The 27,588-nt window shown below is 37.2% G+C and overlaps 2 protein-coding genes across 2 annotated transcripts in view; both read left to right on the top strand.

Moving 5' to 3' along the window:
- The window catches only part of LOC135683000 (N-alpha-acetyltransferase 25, NatB auxiliary subunit), a 70,055-nt gene that overhangs the window by 37,335 nt on the left and 5,132 nt on the right, over nucleotides 1-27,588 (top strand). The window lies entirely within an intron of this gene.
- LOC135683001 (T-box transcription factor TBX5) lies at nucleotides 467-27,186 on the top strand. Its single transcript, XM_065198126.2, has 7 exons — nucleotides 467-5,223; nucleotides 11,646-11,913; nucleotides 18,402-18,669; nucleotides 19,963-20,115; nucleotides 21,027-21,112; nucleotides 25,217-25,350; nucleotides 26,345-27,186. The coding sequence occupies exons 1-7, from the start codon at nucleotides 5,115-5,117 to the stop codon at nucleotides 26,743-26,745; spliced, it is 1,419 nt and encodes a 472-aa protein (XP_065054198.1). The 5' UTR covers nucleotides 467-5,114; the 3' UTR covers nucleotides 26,746-27,186.

Below are 27,588 nucleotides of genomic sequence, written 5' to 3'. Positions count from 1 at the left end.
GCTTGCTGCTAACTGCACTCTGTGTGGTTTACTGGAAAATGAACTTTCAGAGTGAGGCGATATATGTAGAGTCCATCTCTATGGTAGAGTCAGAGTTTTTATTGGAGCATGTAGCTGATCCTTTCTGGACAACTTTGTTCATAAATTAGTCAATTTCCTGGCTTCTCCGATTACGGTTGTAGATGCGAACCATAGGGATGATTTGTTATTCCCTTTAGATACGCTCTTGTAAAGCTGGGACTGCATTTCGTAATTTTCTTCCTCGGAATGGACTTAGTGCCTGCAAAAGTTAAGCGATGGGAAGACAACGTCACTAGCGACTTTGAGGCCTTCACTTTTATTACGAGTTTAAATTTGCCATGACCACCCACCCCCCCCCCCCACCCCACCCCCATTAACAACTTGCGTCGGAGCCTCTGAAAATGGGATATTTTGCTCATTTAGTGTTGCCGCTTTTTATGGTGAATATTGCCAGAGAGGGACGTGCCCATGTTCCTTGAGATTGTGCCAGCCGGTTTTTTCGTTTTTAATGTCAAGGCCTATTAGTCATTTTACCAGTGTTGTTTTCAGCTTCTGTTTGTTTGCTGTAAATTTTCAGTACAGCTTGCAAAATCCGTTGGTCTATTGTTTTGATGGACTTGCAAAGACTCGAGATCTAAGTATGTTTGCTCATGAATCACTGTGTATTCCTTTGTACAATCGAATTTTGTTTGTTGAAAGGGAAATTAGTTATTTATTAAAGGAAGTCGAGATGTGTTCGAGATTGATATGTTGAATTTACATGTAAATGTAAAGGCGAACTTGAATTGAATTGTAAATACAAGAGTACAGTAGGCGTGACTTGCCTAATCAGCATTGCCTTTTTATTGAGTGTGACAAACATTTAATGTTGGTCTGTCGATTCAACTATATATTTTGTACATCCGCTATAAAGGTACAGTCACAAAAAGTACCAAAATTGGTGAAATCAAAAAGGGGCTCCTGCTACAACCCCTCTATCCATGTGTTCTTGCTGTGAAGGCCGTCGACACGTTTTTTTGGCTGTCTAGTGTTAAGAACCAGGAGGGAGATTTTTCGGTTCCCCTGCGAAGATATTTGTGTTTTTGGTCTCAACATTGCGAGTCGCTATCTGCCAATGCTATCCTTTCGTATCATTCTTTCGATTTGGGTAGCCTCAACAAATCATATTTAATCCTTGAAAATCGGAGAAATGATTGCTAGAAATGTTCCCATAAAAATTTTTTCCTCGAGGTGTCTTGCACGAGACAGGTTCTATGTTCATATTTTCATATTTTGAGGTGCATGTTGCATGTTTCATGGGCACTGCGCCGAGTCAAATATGACGTCATTCTCTGACCCCACGCCACTGCACCCTATCGGCAATGTTCGTTCGAGTGAAATTTAATCCTATAAAGTGTCTTGTTGGTACCTTGTTGTGATTCTTGATCACATGCGATTAGTGTGTCGTTTTCATCCGATTATCTGGACTTTCTCTCGAATTATAAAGATTTGTCACGAATGTTTCTGTTCGCGTTTGCCCCATTCTTATCACCTGTTAAAATTTCCCAACAACAAACAAAAGGAGTCTATAGTATCAATTTCATTTTGAATTTTATTATGGCTTTCCATTCGTTGTTGTGTGAACCTTATCACTTTGCTACAGACTCTTGTCAAGGGTCTTATGATGGATTAATGGGAGGTGTTACCCCTTGTCTAATCAATAAAGCCGTTTTTAGGTAACTTTCGGATTGAAATTGGTCCCTGAACCAAACGCCGTTCTTTGAGCCGTTACTGCTACTTGTGCATTTTTTTGTTTACTTCGCTACAACTAGCAACAGTTACCGTTTTGTCTATATTTTATAAGACTATTCTTGGCCTTGTTATTACTCTCTCGAATCTACGTTTAAACGCTTCGTGGGGATGAAGATGACGATTGAAATCTCTTATTCGTAGCCCAGCTACAAGTTTTAGTGGAGTTCAAAACGCCAGTGCTGAAACCATTTATCTATACGTCCAACAGTGTTGTTTCTTTGAAGGAACTTCTGTTACGATAAACGCGTATGCAGACTTGGCAGACCGCACACTAAAACCAGCTTAGACGATTTTCAATTGCCCGAGCAGTGTTATCAAAAGGTGGGGTATCTCTGGCTTTTATGGGCCAAGTCAAACACCTACCAGCCATATAAAGGCGCGAATATCTCGACTTTGCACCCTTTTGATCCCGTTTAATCTTAGTGACGGATTCTAGCGTATTTCACGTCTGGTAGAAAGACTTCCCGAGTTGCTGTCGGGTTCGCTGTCTTTTCTAGAGCTTATGGAATTTTCTAGAAATGAGTCAAAGTCATGCATAACAAATGAAAATTAAAAATTAGACGTTCATTTTAAAGACCTTCCTCTTTGCGATACTCTGCCGCAGACTGCCAAGCCCCATATCCTTAACTTCACTTTTCCTTTGACTATCGTTTAGTAGTTTCGTGCTTTAACTTTATACATCACCAACCAATTCCGGACAAAGTAGGAATAACAAGAAGATGCAATTAGGGCTCAACGGTCCTATTCACTTTCCGGCTTTTCAAGACCCCCGGTTTAGACCTTCCCACCCCCTAACCCTTATGTTAATGGAACAACTTACTGCTTGTGACTGTCTGATTGTCCGCCTTGTTCATTACAAATCACTACACTCGTGACCTAATGGATAATAATAGTGGCACTCGCGGCGCAAGACGCTAAAAACTGGTACACATTTTACTCACGTGGTACAGGCAACCCAAACCTTGGGACTGGGTGGGAGGCAAGTTTAAAATACTAAGGCTTATGAAGCTGAAAATGAGATTAGATCCATGTGCCAGTCTCCAAGAACGCTTCTTGAAAGAAACCCAAGTATGACAAAAAAACGCCTTGAGAAGCGAAAATACTAGTAGATGAAAAAGCTGTTATTAGGAATAAGCCTTCAGTCGAAAATAATTATCGTTTGCTTCGTCGTTTCATAACATATTACAAAGTTTAATGTGAATCGTTTATTCATTTCTTTAGTTAGCAAAGCTGAGTAAAACATTGCGTGAAACAGTTGAGCAGTAGAAAACTCTATAATCATGCAAAGATGCACGGTTAAAATAGATCAAGCACATCCTTGTCTTGCGCTTGCTATTTGAGGCTACCATTTTGCCTTTTTGTGCCTTTTAATTCCGATTCATCTCCCTATGTTTTCTTCTAAATGACATATCTACCATGTGATTTGCAACCAGGTATTCAAATCACAATTTCTATCGATAATCGATTTAAAAAAACCCAGGATTTGTCTGCCCAATTTGTCAAAGTTATGAAGGCGTATTATGATTCCATCCTGCGACCTTCCAGGAGCCTCCCCTTCAAATATCTTTCCTCCCTCGATCTGATACTGCTCCATCGCTTGGTGACTGCGAGGTTAATCTGGTCATGGCCTATTTCTACTACGCCTTCCATTTCTGGTTCTCGTGTTCAATGTGTGAATGTTTGCGGCTGTTTGCTACTTGATAAATTCGCGAGACTGAGGCGCGAATACCGTCTATTTGCACCCGAGGAAAGCTTTGACTTTCAGAAAATCTCAACATCAGTTGAGGCTGATTGTGGCTGAAAACAATTTGCAGCTTCGTGTGTGTTTTTCCCGAATCTGAGTAACTGGTTGAAAACACTTATTTCAGACCAGTTTGACTATTCTGTGACTCGTCGATGAACGCTAGATCTTTTTAGAATTAAGGAAAGGTTTTAATTTTCTTGCATATTATATTTTACTGTTTTCTCATTTTTGTATACCTCACAATTTTTACCTAAGAGCTTTTATTATTCGTTGCTGTAGCCCAGAATTCTGTTTTTTGAATCCCTGCATCACACAGTGCTGCTAAAGGCTGTTGTTTGAATGCCTGGAGGATCGTGTAATGTGCCTGGCTTAACACGTGAAAGGCAAAGTAAACAAATGACGTCATCGTTGCCACAGATTGAAATTTGCAGAATTTTTCTGCTCGCTTTCAGTTTCGTAATTTACAAAAGACTTACTGAAGACTATGGATGTCGAAATTTTCTAAAAGTGAAAAGTGTTCTAATGTGCAAATAGATGGTATTCGCACCTAAGTCTCGCGAATTTGTCAATTAATCATGACCAATATCGCCGTTACTCAAAGCCATTGGAAGACAGGGGGCCAGGGAGCCCCCCCCCCCCCCCCCGAATATTTGTCAAACTGTAGTATATTTCCTCTATTACAGTGTACTGAAAGGGAAGTGATACAATGGGAAGCCCCCTCCAATACGAGTTTCGTTCCGACGGCACTGTTACTGATAACCAGTCCCCATCCTGCCAATTCCTAAAATGCTTTGCGGTCTCTGTCAAAGGTTGTTGTTAAATCAGAATTAAGAAACGTACCTTGCAGTGATAAGGAAGAAGCTGCGAGATCTTGTACCCTGATTTCAAAATGAAGGGATGTTTGAAACAAAGAGGATGTTTTTACAAAAGCAAGTTGTGCATTTCTATGTAAACACGACAGCGACAGAAGTGTGAAAGTGGTACAAAATGCAGTTCTGAGTTCTTTCCCCCATCCTCCCTTCTACATACCCACAAGTCATGATCACCCCCAGCCTGTTACTGAAATGGCTCGTATTCTGATTAATTCGAATATCAGTGCAGTAAAAACAAGTCAACTGCGCGAATCTCTTTGTCTGAATCAGAAGCATTACGCATTTTTCAGAAACGGTGCAACCTGCATGTCGATATTAGATAGCCTGCGCATGCGTTTCAAGGGTCTATTCATGAATCGGAGTTTTTAAGTTGTTGCGCTTAATGATCGACAGTCTGACGACATGAGGGTTTCGGCTCCAAGTCTGGCCTAATAAACGATGATAGAGAATTGCTTGTCAATCAAAGTTGATCAAAGGAAGCCGGCGATTTGTAGGTGAATTGGACAGATCCGCAGAATAGTTCACACTATCCCGAGTCTTGGTAGCAAACAGACCTGCCCATTCACCAGCCTGAGTTGAGCAGCACTGGCCAAAAGGGACATCGAGCTCTTCGGTTGCGATTTTAGCAGTTTCGTTAAAAGAAAGTCGAGGGATTTTAAGAAAGCAGACGTCGGGAAGTTAAGAAGATGGATAATTCTGCAAGTGAGATTTTCACACGTGCTAAATGTGCAAGCGAAGTGACATTGCAACCCACACCTGCTGAAAGTGTGACCGACCAAATCAACTATAAACAAGGTATTTTTTCTTTTATAAAGTGTTTTCTCAAAAAGCTGTTTTCTTACTTTTTTCAATAAATACGCTTAGTTTTCACCGTCTATATTAATACCTCGTATATTTTTAACATTATGCGCGCGTTTAACAGATCCAGTATCAAATTCTGTGGTAAATATATTTATTTATTTGTGAGTATTATCCAGTCTCTATGGTATCACCACTTTCAAGCTATTTAAATACATAATTTCTCTGTCTAATTGAATTTTCGTCTTTACTGTGCACAAACCATTTTGACAGCGTTTCATGCTGAGACTTCGACTGCTAGCTTATAACATGGCGCACTTCGGCCGTCTGTTGCTATTTTTCACTGTGATTTCACTTCCCATTTCACACATGTCAACCATCGCAACTTTATTTGAATATCACCTCTTTTTAAAGCAATATATTGATTGCTGCTCTTCTTATTTTTACTTTCTAATTCATTCCTAACGTTTATCTACATCAAGTTGATATAAACATATCTGCAAATGCGGATAGTATGAGTTGCACTTAGTATCAGCAAATCTCTGATCTTTAATGCTCAATCTGTTTGGAAACCTAGAATGTTTTGTCTGTATGCAAGTTCACTAGAGTTCTGATGCAGTGAATATGACGCCGTCAGATGCCGTCTTTTTGTGTTTATTTTTGGTGACTAACCTTTTGCTTTATTGAAGTTCAATCTTATAATTGCATTGCAATCTTATAATTGTAGGTTTTTCGCTATTTCTCTTTGATCAGTCTTGGTATAGTATCTGAAATTCTTCGTTCACCTTCTCCCACTCGCTTTTATATAGTCTCCATCTTCCATTCGCTTCCATTCACCATACAAACTACTGTTGGACTTAAGTATTTTTGTTTCCACGCAGTTTTGTGGTTCCCATTCCATATGTTATACGTCCCAAAACCTTTTCTTTAAGCCACTCTTCCTGTACAAATTCCCTCATAGTAATAACGCCGTATAGGGTATGTTTAATGGGCTTTATTTCTTTGCAGTCAGTCATACTGACAAACTATATTACACTTTTTCCTTTTTATGAGAACACGAGCCTCAAAATTGGTTAAAATTCAAGAACAAGCTGAGGCTGAGCTTCTGCAAATTGCAATTTTGAACAACTTTTATTCTCAAAATCTAGGATTTTAGCTATGTGTGGATGCTTTCTCGGTGAATGTTCAAATTTGTCGGCAAATGAAGGTTGTCTCACTCACTTTGTTGGCAAATGAGGCCTGACTACCTCCCTAGAGCGAAAAAGCTAGCACTCGCACTGCTTACACCCTATCAAATTAAGAACAAACTAAGAACAATCCAGCCTCAGATTTTCCAAAAATTTAAGAACAGTCAGTCTGAACTTAGATTTACTGGTTCTTATAAAAAGAAGAGTGAAGATACAATAACACCAGTGTCTTACTTTCCAGCCTTTTGACGAACGAGTTGATATTTCCAATCTCTAGCACTGTCAATTTTCCTTTAGATCAAGCACCAGTGTTTTGTTTTGGTGAAGTCCTAGTGCTTTTTAACTACTTTTGTATAAATATATTTCTTTTGCAAGAAATGCAATAATTTGCATGCCTTTAAGGGGACTTTTTAGTTTGTGACAGTGCTGAAATGTGCACGTAACACAGTAGTAAAATTTGTATAAGGCCTTGACCCATGTCAGAAAACTTTCCTGCTTTACTTAGGTTGTCTGTAGTTCAAATTCTAATAGATCCTTGGGTGTTCTTAAATCAATGAATATATAAACAAACTTCACTAAATTTATAGTAGGGGCACGCTCAGCGGTCTTCTTGGTTCCATTGGGGTAAAAGCAACTTTCAGTGGACAATCAACGAATCGTCTGTAATGCTAGCTTGTTTTCATTCGGTAACTGAATAGCCAGTTTAATTAGTAACAATGCTCAGTGTTTGGAAAATTGAGAAATGTTATAAATATTCTGCTGGCAGCCATCAACTGGAGTGGAATCTGTGTGTGCGCTTCACCTTGTCAAGTTGTAAACAATGCGCGAAACCCAAACATTTAAACACCTCTCCAACAAGATTCTAAGAATTGTGGCTAATCAAAAGGCCGCTTTCGTATCTATACATGGCTGTAGACCCTTAATTGAACTGAAAGTTATGAACAACACAAAACAGTTTATCACACTATCCAGGCACGTTAGCTTTGCACCATGCCTTCTTTGACTCACGTGATATTTGCTTGCGGATTCGACCTGGTGAGTTGGGCCAGCAGTAGGCATTTCTGTATGAGGCAGCGCGCTTCCTCATTTCTTGCACTTTATCTGCCTTTTTCCAAAGCCGCTTCACCTTTCAGGAAGTCGACAGGCTTGTATTTTTACTACGTACCTCGCTAATGAGATATTTTCGTTTGGTGATTTTCCGTTTGGAATAAATTATTCCTGCAGTTTTAAATACGATATCCAGTTGTTACATTTAAGCCGAAGTCGCACGAGTTTTGAGTAATTTGATGAAAATCATGAAATCAATTTTTCCCAAGAAATTTTAGTGTGCAAAAATCGTGAAAGCTTAGGGCAGCGTTACCTCTATACTGATAGAATATTTCTTTGTTTCAAGAAATAGGCGTAGTATATACCAACCTTTCTTGCATTACTTTGAAGCAGCACAAACACCCAGCTTCCAGCTAAACACGGTCATGACGATTGCCCCAGTGCTTTCATATGGAAATCGTTTAAATAATGGGAGCCAATTAACTTGCCCCTTCTTCTCAGATCTTAGTCGAGCTTAGTACGGTATTAAATTCTGGCACCAATGAAACCCTCTAGCAATCTTTCGGGAGACTTGTTTGCTTTTTAGATGTTTGCATCTTTGCATCCAGACCAGAATTTCTTGGATGTCCATTGTGAAGTTTTATTTATCTCTTTCTTTTTGATCTTCTACAAAGGCATAATGCAAAGCTGAATTTCTTCAAAGTAGTTCACCATTGATGCTAAATAAAACGCTTTGCTAAAAATTTCACTCTTTGCAACACAAGTTTAGCCGAGTAAGATGTATCTATGAAAATAGATTAGAAGTTTTTGATGTTTTTGTGATTGGAATATAAACCATTCATTATCAAGTCTGCTTGAGTTCGTTAAATTTTTGCTTCCAAAAATATCGGTGAATGTTTATAAGAGCTATCTTGTGAAAAACTGGTGATATTTTTAAGGAATTTTGGAATTTGATTCTGATCTCACTGTTCAATTAGGCATTTTGCTAGTAGTTTTTAAAATTCCTTCGAGTGAGCTGTTTGATAACATGCTATAGAATGGAACGCGCCTCACCAGCATTGAACTTTGTAGGTTCTGGTACTGTGACGTTAAAAAGTGTAGATTTTAATATTTTATAGCCGCACACTTTCAAACATGCTTCGAAAACTTGAAAACAAAGCACAAAAAGAATTAGTGTAAGAATCTGTTTCATACAAGATAACAGACCCCGAGGTTTGGAGTCTTTGGTTTCAGTGGAGTGGTGGAGACAGATTGGCAACAACCAGGCCGAGTTTAGGCACGTCCCTGCCAAGAGGTACAGAAGGCTTTTTTAAAATATGAATTTAATTACAAGAAATTGTGGCCAACCACCAATAATATCCGATGAAATAAATCTCTAATTGAATTTCCCGTTAGACAGAGTGAATTTAGAAAGTTGTAGTGAGTTTCCTCCGATTAACACTTTTTAACACATTTTTGCCTAGGGACCATTTCGCAGATTATTCATGGTGCAATGCAGCTTAATGTTTGTGCGATACAGTTTTCTGTTATTCCAGACGTAGGAATCATGAGGTGTGGTCGCATCGAGTGGAAGAACCAGGACACTGCTCGATAAGCATAGTTTGTTAATGTCCTAAAATCTACCTTTAAAGCTAAGTAGTGGCAAATACAAATAAGATGCACTGTTTGGTAGTCATCTTAACGATCCCCCCTAACAGCTCTCATAGCCTATTTCACCATAATTTTCTGACGTCATGATGCACAGGACATTTTAAAGAAGATTTTAGCATTACTTTCTGAGAAAATAACAAAAGCTGGCGCCCATTTTTTGCGTCCATGTGACTTTTTGTCACCTTGTACCGCACAGCCCAATTCGAAACTAGGCTTAGAATACGAACGAAATAAGACTCTTGTAACTAGCAATTAAAATGTCTCCAGCAGCCAGGTGCAGTCTCTTTCTGGCTTTTTAAAATAAAGTGCCAACAGCCGCACGAGACTGAATATTGTTTAAATAGTGGTTAAGGAAGGTAATAATAGGATCGTGGTACCAGCCTACCTCTTGCAACCAGGGAATCGCAACCACATCAAATAAACTTGCATTTCCCTGGCAGCCTAAGGAAACTGTTCTCTGGAAGGTTATATGGAAGACTCCCACTCCCTTTCAGAATACTTTAAATCAAGCTTAAACAGAAAATTGACCAAGAAAAATCTGTCTAAGGCAGGTCATGTTTTTAAGGAATTTCTTTTGTTGGCAGATGAGAATGGCTAGCTAGGCCATATGCTGATTGATCGATGCAACGTATGCATCAACTCCATTTCTCTTCTTGATAAACAATGAATTAGTTTGGGGTACTGAAACTGTTTGTGTCTCATTAACATTAACATTTTAGTTATAAGCCACCCTTTTTCCTTTGCGAATCCATTCATTCTTAGTGTTCCAGTAAATCCATTTATTCTCACTTGTTTATGTTCCTGACAATTTTTCTTTCCTAAACAACTTATTAAGTAATTCTTTGTGCTCTTACCAGCCTCTTATGGAAATCTATGTTTTTTTTTATGTTATGACACATGACTTGTTTATCTTCTATATGTTCTACCTGTCGCTTTTAACGTCACATCCCACGTGTTTTCCCCCACTCAGAGCTATATTAACATGCATAAAGTCTTTCGATAGATAACCTTATAATAAATGGTGTCGAGAAAAAATTAATTCCCGATTTGTTCATTTTTACATGTTTGACTTATTTGTTTTTACTTAAGTCGAATATCTCAAAAATCAATGACATATTTGTGAGAACGAACTTATTCGACTTATCAACAGTTTCCTGTATATATTCAGTAGCAAAAACAAGACTATATAACTGCACATCTGCTGCAATGCAAAGCTCTCTGTATCGTCACTATTTAATAACTAAAACAAGCCTTTTGGCGTGCACACATCTCTTCTTCAATGCGTCTGATACTTCAACGCTACAACTTACATCTATAGTTGTTCACTCTGGTTTTCCATGTTCTACCAGCCATATTGAAGTATATTCATGTTTTCTTAGACCTTTTTTCCTGACCTTCACTTCAATTTCTCCTTCTTTTTCTTTTTTCCTGAAATTGGTTTTTTCATTTGCGCCATTCATCCGCATCACAACACACCTTCCTTGTTCACCATTTGTTCGAAGCTATTTCTTGTTCATTTCTTCTTATCAATATAATCTCCTTTCTTTCCCAAATTTCTTTACTTCAAAACTTCAATAATCAGTTAATTACTTCATTCAATACTTCATTTCTTTCTTGTTCAAATGATTACAGTTTCAAGAATTCCACACCGCTCTTTCTGGTCGTTTTAGCCTAGCATTTAGATGCCGAACAAATTTTCAAAAAAAGTTGGTAATCTTTCTTCCTTCTATTTAAACCCTTTTTCATATTTCATTCTGTGGACTCTAGAGATATGCTTTATGAGACCTTCTCGTGACTGATTTTATAAATTTGTCTCATGAAAGACTGGTTGATAAATCTTTCAAATTTAGAAAAACGTTCTCTCCTTCTTGAGAATCGTTTTAGAAAGTTTTAAGTCTTGAACAATATTCTCTTTTGTCTCGCTCTATTTCTGTCAAATCGATAATGGTAAACAATAACCTGTTTTTCAGGCGAAATTTCATGAATATTCTCTTGGACGCGATTGGGTTAACACCATCATGACCACATTAAGATAGATGACCAACAGTAAAAGATTAGGATGACATAAAATTATTTGTCAATTAAAGATTTTCATGTATATGACCACCATTTATTTTCCCAACTATATGATTCTTCAAAGCATAAAGTCCTATCGTCTTTGCAAAATAACAGATATTTCGTTTCTTCTTCTCTGCTTATTAACATGTTCATTGATATAAACACAGGTGAGACTTCATCCCGAAATTGCAGATGATCTATAATTATAGCTGTAAGCAGTGAATTTGATTTAGTTTGCGCAAATATCACGCGAATCATCATCACTGTGAGCAACGAAAGCCATTACCGTTCAGCTATGTATATATGCAGTTGGTGTCCTTATTTATCTGAATATTCGCGGGCAGAAAGCGCACTCGCGCCAGCATGCATTGGATTCCACATAGTAAACAAAGGAGCAGGGACCTGCGGCCTGCCGTCTCGCCTACATATGAATATAAATTGCTTAGTCTATGTAACCGATTCATTTCGTTTGTACAGACGGTGCCAGTGAAAGCGATGCGAGGCCTAGTTCCCCATCCAAAGACAAAATGGCGCAGAGTTTGGCTACGCACCTTTCCGACAACATGGCAACATTCATAAGCCATGGTAACAGCCGGCTTATGGACGAGTCCAAAATGACGTCGTGTTCGGGACAGCAAATGAAAAAGGAACAAGATTCCAATGTGAGAGTGGCACTGCATAACAAGGAGATGTGGGACAAGTTCCATGCCGTTGGCACTGAGATGATCATAACAAAGGCTGGCAGGTAATTTCCACTTTTATTATGAGCTTCATTCGTCATTTAGCTCCTCGGTTACAAAATTTTGTATTTATTAATGCTGATCGATGTTTTAAGTATTTCGAGTTAAAGTTTAAAGCATTATTGCATCATAAATCGTCCCCCTCTCATTTAATCAATAATGGAAGGAATTGTAATGTTATTCGTTAATTGATAGTTTAAATGTATTAAGCCATATATGCAAGAAGGTTTCCTGAAGTATACGGTCTTCCGTTGCTGATTAAAAATTTATTTAACAGGAAGCATACTATGGCTCATTGCTGCAAGTAATGTTATATTTTATACTAGCTTTTACTAGTTTTTTTATTGGTTTTCCAGTCATTCCTTCAATCGTTTTAATTTCCATTCAGAAATGTATCTTTTCATGAACACAAAGTTTTGCAAAGTTGTTGGCAATATTCTTATGTAAAGTTAGCATGAATTTGGTAGTTCAGATCCAATAAATATCAGGACCAAGCAGCTTTTTTGTCCAGCTTTTACAGCAAATGTTTTGCATCAAAAGCTACATCTAAAAATCTTTAGAAGCCTCTTCTGAAAACTACGAAACACTACTAGAAGAGAGATAAGGCCTTTCAAGAAATTTCTTTAGTTTTGTCACTTCACTTTTGTTGTGGTTTTTACAACGATATAAGCCACGACATTTTAACACTAATACTTTTTCATATTTTCTTGCCATTAAACCTGCAGCACTGGTGACTTTTATGGGCGTAGTGAAAATCTGCATGTAGTGTTCTTTCACTTTATTTTCTATGGTTTATTTTTACTTCAAGGCAGTTATTTTTTCAACAAGCATTTCATAATTTTAACATCAGTATGATTGCTTAAATTCTCAGTCTTGATAGCTTATTTTTGGAGCGAAGATATATAATCTTCTATAAAAAGCATCATTTTCTTTTACTGCAAAAATAGCCTAAACACAGAGTACATATTCCTTCTTCCTCAACCGTTATGGTCAATTTTAGGATATTTATTTATCTTGGAAGATGTTATCTGAATGAAAGAATATAATTCGTTGTTCTGAAAAATATTATTGTAGTGGATTTCCCTTTCGAAACATCTGTCTATAAATAAGAATGCAAATCTTATCTTGATCTCCTGTCCATTTTTTTACTCGTATGAAAACTTTAATATAAACTTGTCTGTCTGTGCATACATTGCGTATGGCATTTTCCAATCAAGTGATTTTCCAATGGGAAAAAATATCTTCTTATACCTAATGATATTTTAACTGTCTTATACAATTCTTCTGAGTTGGATTAACTGAACTGAGTTGTGCTGTCTTAATAGTTCTTTGTAGGAAGTAGAAGCCCGTTGTTTTCTGTTGTTTTTGGGATGTTTCCAAGAGGTTGGTTGAAATTAGGGAATAACCAACTACACTCACTTTTTTATAAGAAACAAAGATCGATGTTGAGTACTCTAGTTTCTTAATGTTCTGGAAATTTCAATACTCACTGTTTCTAAGGAGTTTCTTTATTATGATTCATGAATGATGTTATGAATGTTCGTGACCTTTTTTCACGTCAAGAGATTCGCTTCCGTTCTGACACTGTATTTAGACGTGGGAAGTATATTTTCATCCCTTGTGTCTTAATTTCTAGGCCATCAGGGCAATCATGTTCTTGGATTTTACAAAATTTCGTTGTTCTCAGTTTTATCACGATTTAATAGTTTCTTAATTTTTTTGCTTCGAGTACTGAAGTTTCTTAATTTTTTCTGACTGTCCAGTACTCGTTTCTTATAACCAGTTTCTTATTAAAAAGATGAGTGTATACATGAAAAAAGTTAAGCTCTTGTGGCCTCAAGGGCTGTGTGATTTGTTAATATATACTCAAAGATGCTTTGGTTCATGCTAACGACAACAAACGTTGTAAAAGCATAGTTTCTTAAAACGCCGATGTTTGTTTGTTTATTAAAAGCTGTGAAACCTATTAGAACGAAAATTGATAAAAATAAATTGCTTTCCTTTCAAAATCAAACTCTCGAGTTTATCTGTTGTTTATCAGTTTTTAATGTGCAACTCTCCAGTTTCCAACCTTGAACACATAACCTTGAAAAGCTTTTATTGATCGAAACCTTCTTGGAACGAGGGCCAACGGGTCTGGATTTCTAGAGTTTCCGTCAATTGGATACATTTGTGATCAAAGTTAATCAAAGAAGGATTTAGTGCATTAATCTTAGGCCCTAGAAACAAGTGGACACGAGATGTGCTGTCAAGACGTTATTATCGACCATGCTACGGTTTACTTTCGATGTTCTGCTTGGTAACAAACTGCACCATGTCTAGGTCATTTTGTATACTAAAAACTGAAACCTGAACCTGATACACAGATTACATGCTGTGAAATTCTTCTACAACGCGTGGAGGTTATTAGGCCATGATACATGCCATGCTCGAGCTTGTGGTTTCAGCACATGGCTTTTACCCGACTACCCTTCACCTGTCGAAACTTTCACAAATTCATTTCACAATTTCCAGTCATGAATTATCACCACCATTTTTAACGCTTTTTGGGGATGATTATACATTTTCAACTTAAACAAATCTTGAGATTCCTCGAATGAATTTTCACCATTTTTGTACCTAGAGACCAGTGTAACCTAAACCACCCCGCTCCGAGATTTTTTAATGCACAATGTCAAAAAATGCTCTTTGTATTGTGCTTCATGTGTATTTGCTTTTAGAGTGGATGGGAACCGCCTTTTTGAGAAATTATTTCCTCAAGAGGACTTTTTGGCCTGTGTAAATAAAAGTGTTGTGAGAGCTGTTTTCTATTTTGCTCATTCTTGTTGACAATATTTAGTATCTTAATTGATTTTTTAAGCCCCCAACCTTAAAGCCCATAATCTGTTAATGATAAAGCAATGGCTTGACATATCACTCGAAATTCCTAACAAAAGTACTCTATCGTTTGCTATGTCACAATCCTCTCGCGAAATTTTCTTAACCTATTCATCATTTGATACTCTAGCATTCCTTCCCTATATACCAATTCAACCACGTTGGTTACTCCATTTGTTTAAGTTTGGCAAGATTTTTTGCACAACGTTTTGAACAACTCACCCCTGTTTCCGTATATCAAATGCCCTTTATTTGAAACTTCCATTGGTATCCTTACTCCTATTTCCAATAATTATTTGTAACACAACGCATTGAGTGGAGAGCACCTTCTGACCCTAACAAAAAAAGTTCATAAACGCCTTGCAAATTTACATTAAGACTGAAGAATTAAACTGATGGTGGTTTTGGACTCATTCCCTAATAATTCAATAATTTTTTTCTACAAAATGAATTCACAACAAATCTGTCGTCCATGGCAGTAACGAGAGTACCTCTGTCAGTCACACACAAAACAAAACTCCAGTATTAAAAAAAGCTCCGCTTTTACCGCTACATTTTTTCTTCTAGAAACAGTGCTTCACTTAAAACATGTTAAAATATTATATGATTAATGTAGTTTAGTTTGTACAGATAATTCGCAATTGATCCCAATACGGTTTGTCATTGAGATGGGTTTGATTGATTTTGAACAAAGTTCTAATATAGTGTACTTTTCTTAACGGTAAAAACACATGCTTTCAGCTGACAGATAAATATAGAATCAATCTGAATGGACTTCTGTAAATCCGAACATCACTTTTGGTTTCCGCCCAAGATTGGAGTCACCATCAGAAAATGTTTTACTGCCCTCATAGTCAGTATATCCGCATTATTCACTGACATGTGGGAAGCAGTCACTTTTAAGCCAGCTAGGGTTTATCTAAATAAGCATGGAGTTAAAAGCAATGATCAGCGAGGAGAAATTCACTTTTGTAAGCAGAGTACGAGATTTCCAAGAGAACAAATAGATTTCCAGGGATTTCAGGTAAAACAAAAGGATTTCCAGCAAAGGTGTACGGGATTTTAATGGAATGAGTTGTTCTCGATGATAAGCTGTTTATTCATAAGAACGTGAAAGAGATCTTTATAGACAGAAGCTATAAAACCAGATGGGCATTGCCCATAAAGCGTGGATCGTATCTGGTCCTTGCCCCCCTCCTAATATGCTCCCATGCATATTCCAATTTCTTAGAAATTCGAAAAATTCCAATAATAGAAATGTTTCTTCGCACGATTTTTCTTTTTAACCAATTTACAACCAAAGCTACTTGCTTGCCCTGAGTTTTAGTTAAATTAGATACCAGTCATCAATTCCTGTAGAAGCCTCAGGCAAAAAGACTTTTGACAAGTTGGGTAAATTTATCACCTCTTCAATTTCCAGTCAAATTCAGCGTCCTAAACATCTCGCTAAACATCGCAAACTAGCTATTTGTAGTTAACCAGGATGTATTGTTTTGGCGTCTGTATAAAAGCTTGAGAAGTTTTTGCTGGTCCTCATACATTGAAAAACAAAGTGGAGTGAAATTAATTTTGATTTTGAGCAGAAGGTTTTACATCCCTAATGTGATTTGCGTTCATTAAATGCATTTCCTTGTGCCTGCGATGCATCGACAACTCTGCTAAGCATCAGAATTTGCCATGAACACTATTTTTATTATAATATAGATATATTGTTGCTCCAAATTGCTTGAATATAGGAAGAATTATAAAAAATGCCAGGCTGACAGTTTGTGAAAAGCTTGATTTTTTATTCTTTTGAGCTTTTCACGCAGGTGCTAAACTTGTTTTTAAACTATTAATTGAAAACAGGCCTGATTTCGCAATGCCTGACATTTTGTGAGTTCTCCGCGAAATTTCAAATTTATACAAAGAAAAACCTTTTCCATAAGTGTTTGACTTGTTGAAGAATAATGCAAGAAATACTTTGGCTGAATATCGGAAAATTTTAAGAATATTGTTTCTTAGAAGAATCATGATATCCTTCTGAAAGACGTGTAAAGTTGCAATCAAAATTTATTGGGCATGTGCGTGGCACTAAATCGTTTTAAGGCATACTATTTGACGCCAGGCCAGGGCGAAGGGTTGCCTCATAAATTAGAAGGCTTTCGCTCCCTGATCTAGTGCCAGTAGCAGCTGCCATGAAGCTTTTGCCTCTTTCTGAAATGAAAACGATTTCATACTAGTGAACTTAGAGCTGGGTCATTTCTCACCAATGTGTTACTATTCTTTAAGCAAGTGTCTGGAGATGATGCTTTGTTTATCTTGTAATACGTCTTAGTAAATATTGACCTCAATCATGTCTGAAAGACAAACAAATACAGGCATGACATTGCTCGAGTTTTCCTTGAGTAAACTAAGTTTCATTCTTTGCATAAGTAATGCATGGAAAATTTTGTTTGATAGTTTACTGTCTCCAGTTCAAAGTGGCTCTTTGCCAAATGGATTTCGCAAACAAACTCAGGTGTTTTTGCCACTCAAAGTCTACTGCTCGTATTATCCTACTTCAATCATAGTTGTAAATGTCAAGTTAAGGATTTTAAAAGAGTTTAAGTTTGCCCAGACCGCGGACACGCGAACAAAAGCTCTCAGAACCCTCTCCAACCCCTAAGGCAGATTGATCTCTGTAAGTTTTATTTGAAGTTTGTCTTTCACTGAAAAGTTTGATCATCGCCGAAAAATTAAGTAACCTTATGTATAATTGATTTTGAGGAAGTTTCAATAATCTTTTTTGCTATAAGTGAGGGATTAAACCCATGTAAATAATTCTCTATATATTTTAAAAGTTGAAGAGGTGTATTTCTAGTCATAATTTTTCGTTATACGTTAAGTTAACAAACTCTCAGCAGAAAAGCAAAGTCAATGAAAGCGTATAGGCACCTATTTTGTAAGAAACGGCCACGCCCATTGACCTGGCATTTCTGGAGACATCTCTGTCTTCTAAAAGGCTTAAGCGGTATTCACAGATGCCTGTTTATGCGTTTGCGTACGCGTCAGTCGGTAAACAAGGATTTCTCGTCAATCGGATGCCTTTCTTGACCCAGTCTTCGTCGGATAGCAGGACGACGGCCTAGACATCGGGAGCCATTGATGCTACTTACTGATGCTACTAACATGGTATTATACGAGAATAGGACATGAAAAAATCAAGTCCAATCGTGCGACAATGGAAACAACATAACCTCGCTTTGGAGTAACCTCTAATTTGTGATAAACCCAGGATGGCTGTAATTTTCTTCTCAGAGTAGCTAATATGAGGCAAAATGTGCAAACATGAGCGAATACTCCTTAACAGACACCGCTCAATAACGAAGATCTAACTTTATCCTCGCTTTTTTCAATGTAGATTTTATTAGTTGGTCACCCGTGCTATTAGAAGTGCCACACAAAACTGTCATTTAGAAGCATTAGAAACAATCCATCGAATTTAGATGTTGAAATAAGAACATCATAAAGAGCTCTGGAGCCGCAAATTAAATATCAAGTATTGTAATAATTTGTCCCAACATCTGTGCTGTTGGTTTTGAAAGCTTTCATTAGTATTATCAGAAATTTGAATCCATTACTTTTTCAATTCTAGACGAATGTTTCCAGTGATAAAAATCAACATATCGGGCCTAAATCCGAAGCTGAAGTACATTCTGGTGATGGACTTAGTCCCAGTTGACGACAATCGCTATAAATACCACAATTCCGAATGGACGATTGCAGGAAAAGCAGAACCACATTTGCCAGGCAGGCTATATGTCCATCCCGATTCACCGTCCACAGGAGCACAATGGATGAGACAGGTCGTCAGCTTCCAGAAAATCAAACTTACCAATAACCACCTTGATCAGTTTGGTCACGTGAGTCCCCTTTTGTATTTGTTCACACTTTAGGCAACATATTTCCAAACAATTACCTTCTTGACTTGGACTATTTTAATTGTCCACAACGTTTCTGAATTCATCACAAATGTTCATTTCATGAAGTCTAGTTCATTAAAGAGAGTTTTCCAGATACTGGAAAAACGAGCTGATCTTTGAAAGTCTTGCTGAAAAGCTGAATAAATGGCCAATTCCATTCCCTTAAGAAAAACTACTGTGTTTCGAGAATTAAAACTTTTTGCCAACATCACTAGCAGATTTATTAGGTTACGTGTGACACTGCTGCCTATTTATTGTTGCTTAGAAACGCTAGTTCCCGTGGTGCAATGCGGGGTGAATCGTCGTGTTCTTCCTAAAGTTTTTAATCACTTTTTATTTTTTGATACTTTAGAACTGTATAACTTTTTAATCTAAAGAGTTATACAGTTCTAAAAACCTCCGCAATGAGCAAGGAGAGCTTTTCACCAACTATATTCAACAAATTTTGGTCAATTTTTCAATAAATAGGAAAAATCTTTCCATAGCATTATCATTATGACCTAAGTCCGCGTAAATTAGCTTGTATTTGTTCTCCCTCTAGGCCCCACCGCTAATTTAGCACATGACGTCATTATGAACCGATATGTTTTCCATTTCCCCGGATATATCGGTTGTGAAAAGGATTTATAATTCGTTTTAAAGATAGCGGAATAGGATTTCCTGTATATGCCTTGCAATTTTAAACTGGCTGCTGAGAGTTTCGACGTCTAGAAGGAATAAATAAACAAGAGATTTTTGCCTGAAGGTCGTCTTTGGTCGAGACAAAACTATGATTTGATACGATGACTCATATCAGGCCAAAGATCGTGTGAATTTCCTTTGAACAAATTTTTATTTGCCAGCAAAGTAAATTAAAATTCATGCGATTAGCTAAAAAATTTGAACAAATGAAACGGGAAAGCACAAAATAAATACAGTTGCGTGTACGATGCTGATAGGGACCTGGCAAAGCACACGAATGAAGCCCATAGCATATTTATTTACCATTTTCTTTCTAAACTCTTTCATTTAAAATGTGAAAAGAATTCAGTAATAGTTGTATTGAATGACTAAAAAAATGCTAGTGATAAAAGCACGAATAAAAGCAAAAATGCTAGTGATAAATGAAATGTAAAGGAAGAAAAAAGCAAATATCAAAGGGATCAAAGAGAGTTTAATATAGTTTTGACATTTATTATTTCGGGAATTCTGACAAATGTTGCTTTATTCCGTCATGTTTGGTCTTTCTTCTAGGTCATTCTGAACTCAATGCACAAGTATCAGCCTCGAATTCACATCGTACAAGCCGATGACAGTTCTCCTGTTGCCTTAAGAAGGAGCACCTTTTCAACCCACATATTTCCTGAAACTGAATTGATGGGAGTCACTGCCTACCAAAACCCACGAGTGAGTAATGGCCACTGATTTCACATTACGTTTTACACATCTTTTAAACTCCTTTGTATAAAAACTATTCACAAACTCACTTTGCAGCCTTGCCTTGTTGCAAATTTTTATCTTTTCCTAATTAAACCCCTAATTAAAGCGAGATGTAAACTTGTTGCTACTACCAGTTCCTGAAAGGTTTAGTGCATTGATTGAAAAACCCTGAACATGAACATTTTAAGGCTGGTAAGATTGGTGGCGTAGAAAGGTTAACGATTTACTGTACATGCTTAGGTCATCTTGATATCATGCTCATTTGAATGTGATTGCAGTACAAATGTTGGGATTTACAACTGTTGCATAAGCAGTTGTTTTTTTTTAATTTTTTCATGCAGTTTTTTCTTGCTGCCCAATCGAAATAAATAAATTTGATAGTTTTAGAAGCATGGACATCCAGTCCCATGCAATTTACAGGCATCTTTCAGAAGATTTTTTTTAATATCCCCTACTTTACAGAAAGCTTTCAACTTTTGCCTCTCGATTTCATTTCTTAAAAATCTTGCTCCTGCAAAAAGTAGATTTTGTAATCTTTAGAGAGGTAAGTATTGAACGGCTGCACTCAGCCTGATCAGCAAATGGATTATATTTACTTGTCACTAAACTCTAAAAAATTAATAATTTATTAGGATTCGAAGATAAGATCGTGAGCCTTTTTCACATGCCTATAAGGGGAGAGGGGGAATGGCGTCCAGCCCCAGTGACCTTCTTAAACGAATATCTTCTTTTAAAGTAGAAGTGGTTTGACCCCTTAGCTGATTTCCCTTTAAGACTAGGGCTAGCATGTATTAGAAGCTGCCTTATTGAGAATCTTATGATGCTTAGAATGTGAAATGATTACGATTGCCAAACGAATCAATTTTTTTATGTTCTAGATAACTCAACTGAAGATCGAGAACAACCCATTTGCAAAAGGTTTTCGAGGTGCATGCAATACTGATCATTACGCAAACATGAAAAGGTTAGTGTCACATTTCATTTGAGAATTCGTATTCAGATTGGCATGTTATTTATCATATTTTTTTGTATCTAAATCTGTTTTTTTATCTTTTTGAGATGGGAGCCTTTTTAATTTTCTTTTACCGAACCCAGATTGTTCTGTCCGAGGGGAGGAATCACTCCATGAAAATCTCGTCCTATTGTTTTATTTGAAAATCCCTGGAAATCCTTTTTTTTTATTTGAAAATCCCTGGAAATCCTTTTGTTTTCTTGAAAATCCTGTACATTGTTTACAAGAGTGAGTTACGATTCTGTTTTGTCTTACATCACGCTTTTGAACTCTCGTCGTTTGCAGTCTGTCTCATTCGTTTTCAAAATGTACAATAACCCCCCAGCCCTTAATGTTTACGCCCCATTTCCGATATTTCTATATTCCTTGTTCTTTCGATATAAGGATTTGTCCTTTGGTCACTTCGCCATTGACGGAACAAAGTTCTATAGGGTCAATTGAAATAAATCAAAGTCCTTTTTGCCGTTACTTTTAAAATGATCTGAAAGAAGTTTTCACTTAATTTGACGATGACCTGTGCCTAAATGGTATTCGATATTTGCCGCAAGAACGGTTGAAAGAACCTTAATACGCACTTAAAAAATAATTTGACACTCGCTTATCAAGGAAGATTTCTGGTTGGCGCCTACCCCTGCGTGAAACAGTGACATTCAAGGAAAATTTCAAGTTCATATTTCCAGCGTACAACTGGTGATTTCAACGCCTCATTTTTATTCTTGATCCGCTCACCTAAAAAAAACCGAAGTCAGACCATTTGTGGCTAGAAGTCATTTGAAATGAATTCGCCCGTCTCGTAAGGCAGGCCTAATTTCCTCCCGCTTTGTCTCTAGTGGAAAGTTCAGTTGTCCGTGAATTGACAGCAAGACAATTTATTTGAAGAATAAAACTACGATTGCGCCTGCTTCCATTTTTAGAGGCCTCGATTTGAATTGGCCTCTCATTGACCCGATGCTTGTTCAAAAACATTGGGACAACATTTCTTTCATGTAACTCTTATACCTCTATTAAGTTATATTTATTGAATAAGGTTTGTTTACAGTGTCTTGAATTTCGGTTTTTTGAATTTCATATTAGAGATCTTGAAATTGGTAGGATATTTTGAAAAATCTATACATTCCTGGTATTTGAAATAGCTGGACATTCATGAGAAGTATCATATTCATCGGGGCCTACCCTTGCTATTGTGACATCAATCGTGTAGTTTCGCCAGTGATGAAACGATTATAGTTTCCCAGAATCTCAAGAGAAGGAGGTGTCAAAAGGTGTGCGTTGGATTAAGACTGCGATAATGAAGTAATGATTGTAACTTTCATATCAGTGATTGCGAACAAACACCCCGATGTTCCCAATACCCGGGGTCGTTGTCAGCTGCACACAAGCCCTCGTCATCGAAGAAATTATCTTTCAGTTGAAGGTTTCATTATATGATAGGCTATAGAAGAAATGTAGCAATGTTCCATTCTATGAAATTGATATTCAAAGACGATATTCAAATACGTCAACCCTCAGAAAAAGTGAAGTCAGCAAAGTTCGATTAAATAGCTTAAGTATTATAATTGTTATGAATTAGTCAAATTGATAGTTATAATAAAACTACATTAAAAAGTTAGAACGCTGAAGTTAAAAAACGGACGCAACTGCTAAATTTTCAGTTGACCTTCTCGCTTTACCAGGAGAGTCCCTAAATTTTCAAAAAAGCCTTCTAGAATTTCTCATAAACATTTTTTCTAAAACAAAGATAGCGTAATCAAGTGGTTTTCTGGTTTCTCTTTTAACGTCAATTATTGGTCTGGTGTTTGTCAAGTAGATATGCAAAAAAATGCGAGTAAAACATCCTTACATTTATTAGATTACACGTAGTACATTTTTATTACTCATTTGCCCAGACTTTATTGACAGACAGTATACATGTACTTTGAAGAAACACTGAGCCAGATTTCAACGCTCCTCTTCATTTGCAATTGGACACGAGCCAGCAAGTGACCGCTCTTTATAAAATTTGCGGTCCTTTGATGTGCCAACCACTTTCATGGGAGCACAAGCGGCTCAAATGCGCGCGTGAAAAATTGTTTGCTTTTAGAATTTTAAAAAACTTTGTTCTATTTCATGTTTAAAAAAGAGAATCAACTATTTTCCAGTATTTAATTACCTTGTCCCTTACCTAACAAAAACTCCAATATTTACCAAATAAATGATACAGATGCTAATTTTACTGTGAATTGCATTATGTACACTCCTCTTATAAGAAGATTTTATATTAAGTAACTATTTACTTGATACGTTTTCCAAATCTGGCCAAATCACCGAGGGGTAATTCACTCTTGCAAATAGTGTACGGGATTTCCACAAAAACAAAAGGATTTTCAAGGATTTTCTCATAAAACAATAGGATTTCCACCAAAGATGTACGAGATTTTTATGAAGTGATTTGCCCCTCGCAAATCACAACCTGGTGGTTCTTTATAACAGATGCTCTTGTATTAACAAGGACGTATAGCAAGTCTGAATAGTATACACCAATGTTTTCATCAAAAGCTCAGATGAATAAAATATCAAGGCGTCGATTAGATATAAGATATTCTAGCCTGACAATTATTTTGGATTTATTCTGAAATTTCGCCCACTTTTCAATTTCAATATTCTTATGGACCAATGGGTATCGTAGTGGAACAGCAAAAGCTAGGGAATTTCCATCGTTTGTTAATTGCGTTGCTCGTTCAAAGCAATGCCGATGCGCAGTGTTGATGGCCACGCTCCACCCACCTCAATGCTAATGTTTGCTTATAGGTAGGTCACCGGGTCACTCGCCTTTTCGGCAATTTCTGTAGGCATATTTAGGAAATTCTTGACATCTGTGTCAATTCAATGTGAATCAGGTCATCTTTAATAAATTACTGCTCATAAATGCTGCTTGAAAGCATTATCATGTGGTATTTGGCTATTAACGCGGGTCCATCACGCTATCTAAACAGTATTGAACCTTGTATGGTAGCTAAATGAAAGAAAACCCACCCTGGTTACTAAAGGGCTCAGGTTAAGTATAAACGACGGTGGAAATCCACGGCCGAACTAGGGACGTCGAGATCCAGGCAGTTAAAAAACTGGACCCCCTAAGCCTTTGGCCACGCCCAGTCTCTTGGGAGCTAGGGAACGCCCTTTTAGTTTCAATTGTTGAAAAGGTTCTTTAAAGAATAAAATTCAGGAACAAAGCAAAACGGCGACAAGCATCCAATGTTAAAAAAAATTCAAAATCAGTTAAATTAATAATATTAATAATATCATCGAATACTAATATTTCGCCCTGGCATACAGGGCTTCATTAGAGTAAATGAAACGAACGAGTAAATGAAATTGAAATGTGAGATGGTGATACTGGATTGGTGGACGTGCAATAACATTGTATTCATGAAACAATGACATGTTGACATCGTTTTTCTGTGTTAAACTAACAGGCATTGATTCCAGAAAAGTAACTAAACAATAAGTTTTATGCGTTGTAATTATATCTTATAACAAGTTGATAGGAACATGGTGTAAGATTATTACGTGCCTATTGGAGCACGGGCCCCGCTGAACCAGAATCTGCACGAAAATATTACATTGTAGCGTGTTGAATATTGCTTAAATACTTTGAAAGACAAGGCTGTACCCAATCAAAACAAGAATTATCGCGCTTCTGTGCACAGGCCTTGTCCTATCTTGTTCAACCGGGTTACTCGTAAAATTTCTTTTCAAAAGACAGCAAAGCCATTAAAAACTGCAGAGGATATTGTGTAGAAGTAACATATACGAAAGTGAATATTGAAAGAAATTTAAATAATATATAGGTATCCCACTCTATAAGTAAAGTGACAAAACTTTTTATCTTTTATGAAGTCAAATTTGCTAACCCTGTCCTAAGATATCTGAAGGCCTTGATGTAAATTGAAACTTTATCAGGTTTTTAAGGAAATGGATATAGCCTGATAATTTGCTTTGATTTTGCAAGATCGAGAACTATGATGACAAGTGTTCATGACTCGAATAACAGAATAATAATATATTTTTTTATTTTAGGTATCATGAACAGGAACTTTACTACGCATCAAAGAGACCGTATTCCCCATCACTAGCCTCTATGGCGTCTGGTCGCCCCTGCCAAACATCAATTTATCCAACTCAAAGGCAGTCTTACCTCGCCGATCCATATGGTGAGCCAAAAACTTTTCATATTCATCCAAAATCGTAATGGTTTACCTTTTGTAGTCTTGTTTCAGAATCCAGAGAATGGATATCCAGTGACGCCGGAGCACGGAAAGAGGGAGGGGCGCCCCTTGCCCTCGTCAAATTAATAAATTAATAATAAAAAAATTTGCTGTGATCAGATTGGCTTGAAAATTACGTAAATTAAAAAAGTCATTCGCTGCAAAAGATTAAAATGGGACTCGGGACTCGGAAAACTTTCCCGGTAGGCACCTCAAAATTTTTCATGTGTACTCGTTGGATATTTCTTCCTTTTAAGCCTTCATCATTTGTAACGTCAGATATGTGAGAAATAAAGTGAAGCCCCACGCTGCCTCTGTGACACTCATTTCCAATATATTATGCATGAAGAAAACAAGAAGAAATCAGCATTAAAATGGTGTGCCCCTAAAAACTTGATTTTCACGGCCCATGAAGATTCCCACCACGCCTCTGCTACGCATGCACAGATTTCTCTTGCTTTGCGAAATTCGTCTCGTGGAAACCCAAGAGTAGATGTTAATTACTTTAGAGTATCACTTTTTCTTTGTGTTCTAGATTCTAAGATTATTATATATTGCTCAAAAGAATCAAACTTTGTAGAAACATTGATAGCAGTGACAATATCATGCATATTATGTACTCCGTTCCTGCCTAAACAATTGCATTCTCAAAAGACTCAAGATTTCACTGAAAGTGATTTGGCCATGTTGTATTAATCCCAACACTTCAGAAACGCTGTTTTGTCGGCAAGTCTAGGGATCTTCAACCCCCTCCCTCTAACAATTGTCTTTAGCTTCGCACCTGATTTTGTTTAAAAAACCTGGATGTATTGAAACGTTTTATGGCTCTCCTGATGGACTGACGTATCTACTATCCTCATGTAACACTTTTGTGATATTCTTGATATTTTTCATTTTGATATTCTTGATATTTTTCATTTTGATATTCTTGATATTCTAGGCCCTTCGAGGTACAGTCCACCTGATTATCCCTACTCTATAAGCAATCCATACGCTGGCAAGTTATGTGCTCCACCGCAATCACCATGGCAAGCCGAAGAAGACAATCGGTCCAGAAGTACGTCACCTCAGGCACAGGGACTCTGCGCAACTACAAGCTGTTCAAACGCACCAGCTCCGCCGCTTTCACATCCGCCTATGCATAATACAGCTACTTCGTATACGATGCCGGCCACATATCTTGGCACCGGCGTCCCAGCAATCCACGGTTATACACAGTCACATTGTGGCAGCTATTCACCAACGGAAAGCCTTTACCCAAGAACTGAACATTACATGCGCGCTGCATACCCAGCCATGCATAACTCATGGCAGGGCGATGGGGCGTACCCCTATCATTAAACTGTCTTTTCTTCATTTCTCTGGCTATGCTGGGCGGCCAAAATTCCATCTGTTTTCAATTGCTGAATCTCCAAATCAAAAGTCTTTCAAGAACATGGAATCTGCCAGAGTTTTAGTTCATGAAGGAGTTCATTAAGGAGTTTTGTCGAAGATATCTGCAGAAAATATCTTGTAATCAACCTCAATTTCGTGTGGAGCCTCGTATCCTGGTACCACAGCTTTCCAGCTGGTTTTCCATCGACTCGTTGAGGCACTTCATGATGCCTCGGCATTTTGAAATTGGGGAAGTTTTTCTTTGGAAATAATATCAAATTAGATCGATTATGCAATTATAAATAATTATTTAGGAATCATGTAAAATATTATGCAGTGGTATTCATATTTTGTAAATCAGTCTGTTCATTTGATCCTGTACAGAATTTATCAAGATGATTGTTGAAATTTGTTTTTCTGTCTGAGTTTATTCAACCAGTTGCGATATATCGCGATTTATCTTCCTCGATTCTTCCTGAACAATTTTGTTTATGACCCAGAAAGTCATAAAACTTACTCCCTCATTTCAAAACAGATGTATGATGTAACTAGAAGTATGTTTGCTGTTGTTGCTCACTCCCTTGTTGAACCGTTTATTTTGCTTGCAATTACATATACCAAAACAAACCTTGAGGCTGATGGGCCAGAGTGTGTTCATGTGATATATTTCATGTAGATGATAGTGCACCAGTCATTATGGTGCTTCTTTTGTACCTTGAAAGAGAACATTGGAAAAGATAAGCTTATACCTATCTTTTCTCTGTTGACGCATTTGAGCCAATTAGCTTTGTAAGATTTCCAGGCCGTCTT

Source organism: Rhopilema esculentum, chromosome 7 (genome assembly GCF_057945365.1).
Source record: "Rhopilema esculentum isolate cy_ngs chromosome 7, ASM5794536v1, whole genome shotgun sequence".
Taxonomy (NCBI): Eukaryota; Metazoa; Cnidaria; class Scyphozoa; order Rhizostomeae; family Rhizostomatidae; genus Rhopilema; species Rhopilema esculentum.
Note: the sequence above shows the minus strand (reverse complement) of the source record. Positions and strands in the feature narration are given on the sequence as shown.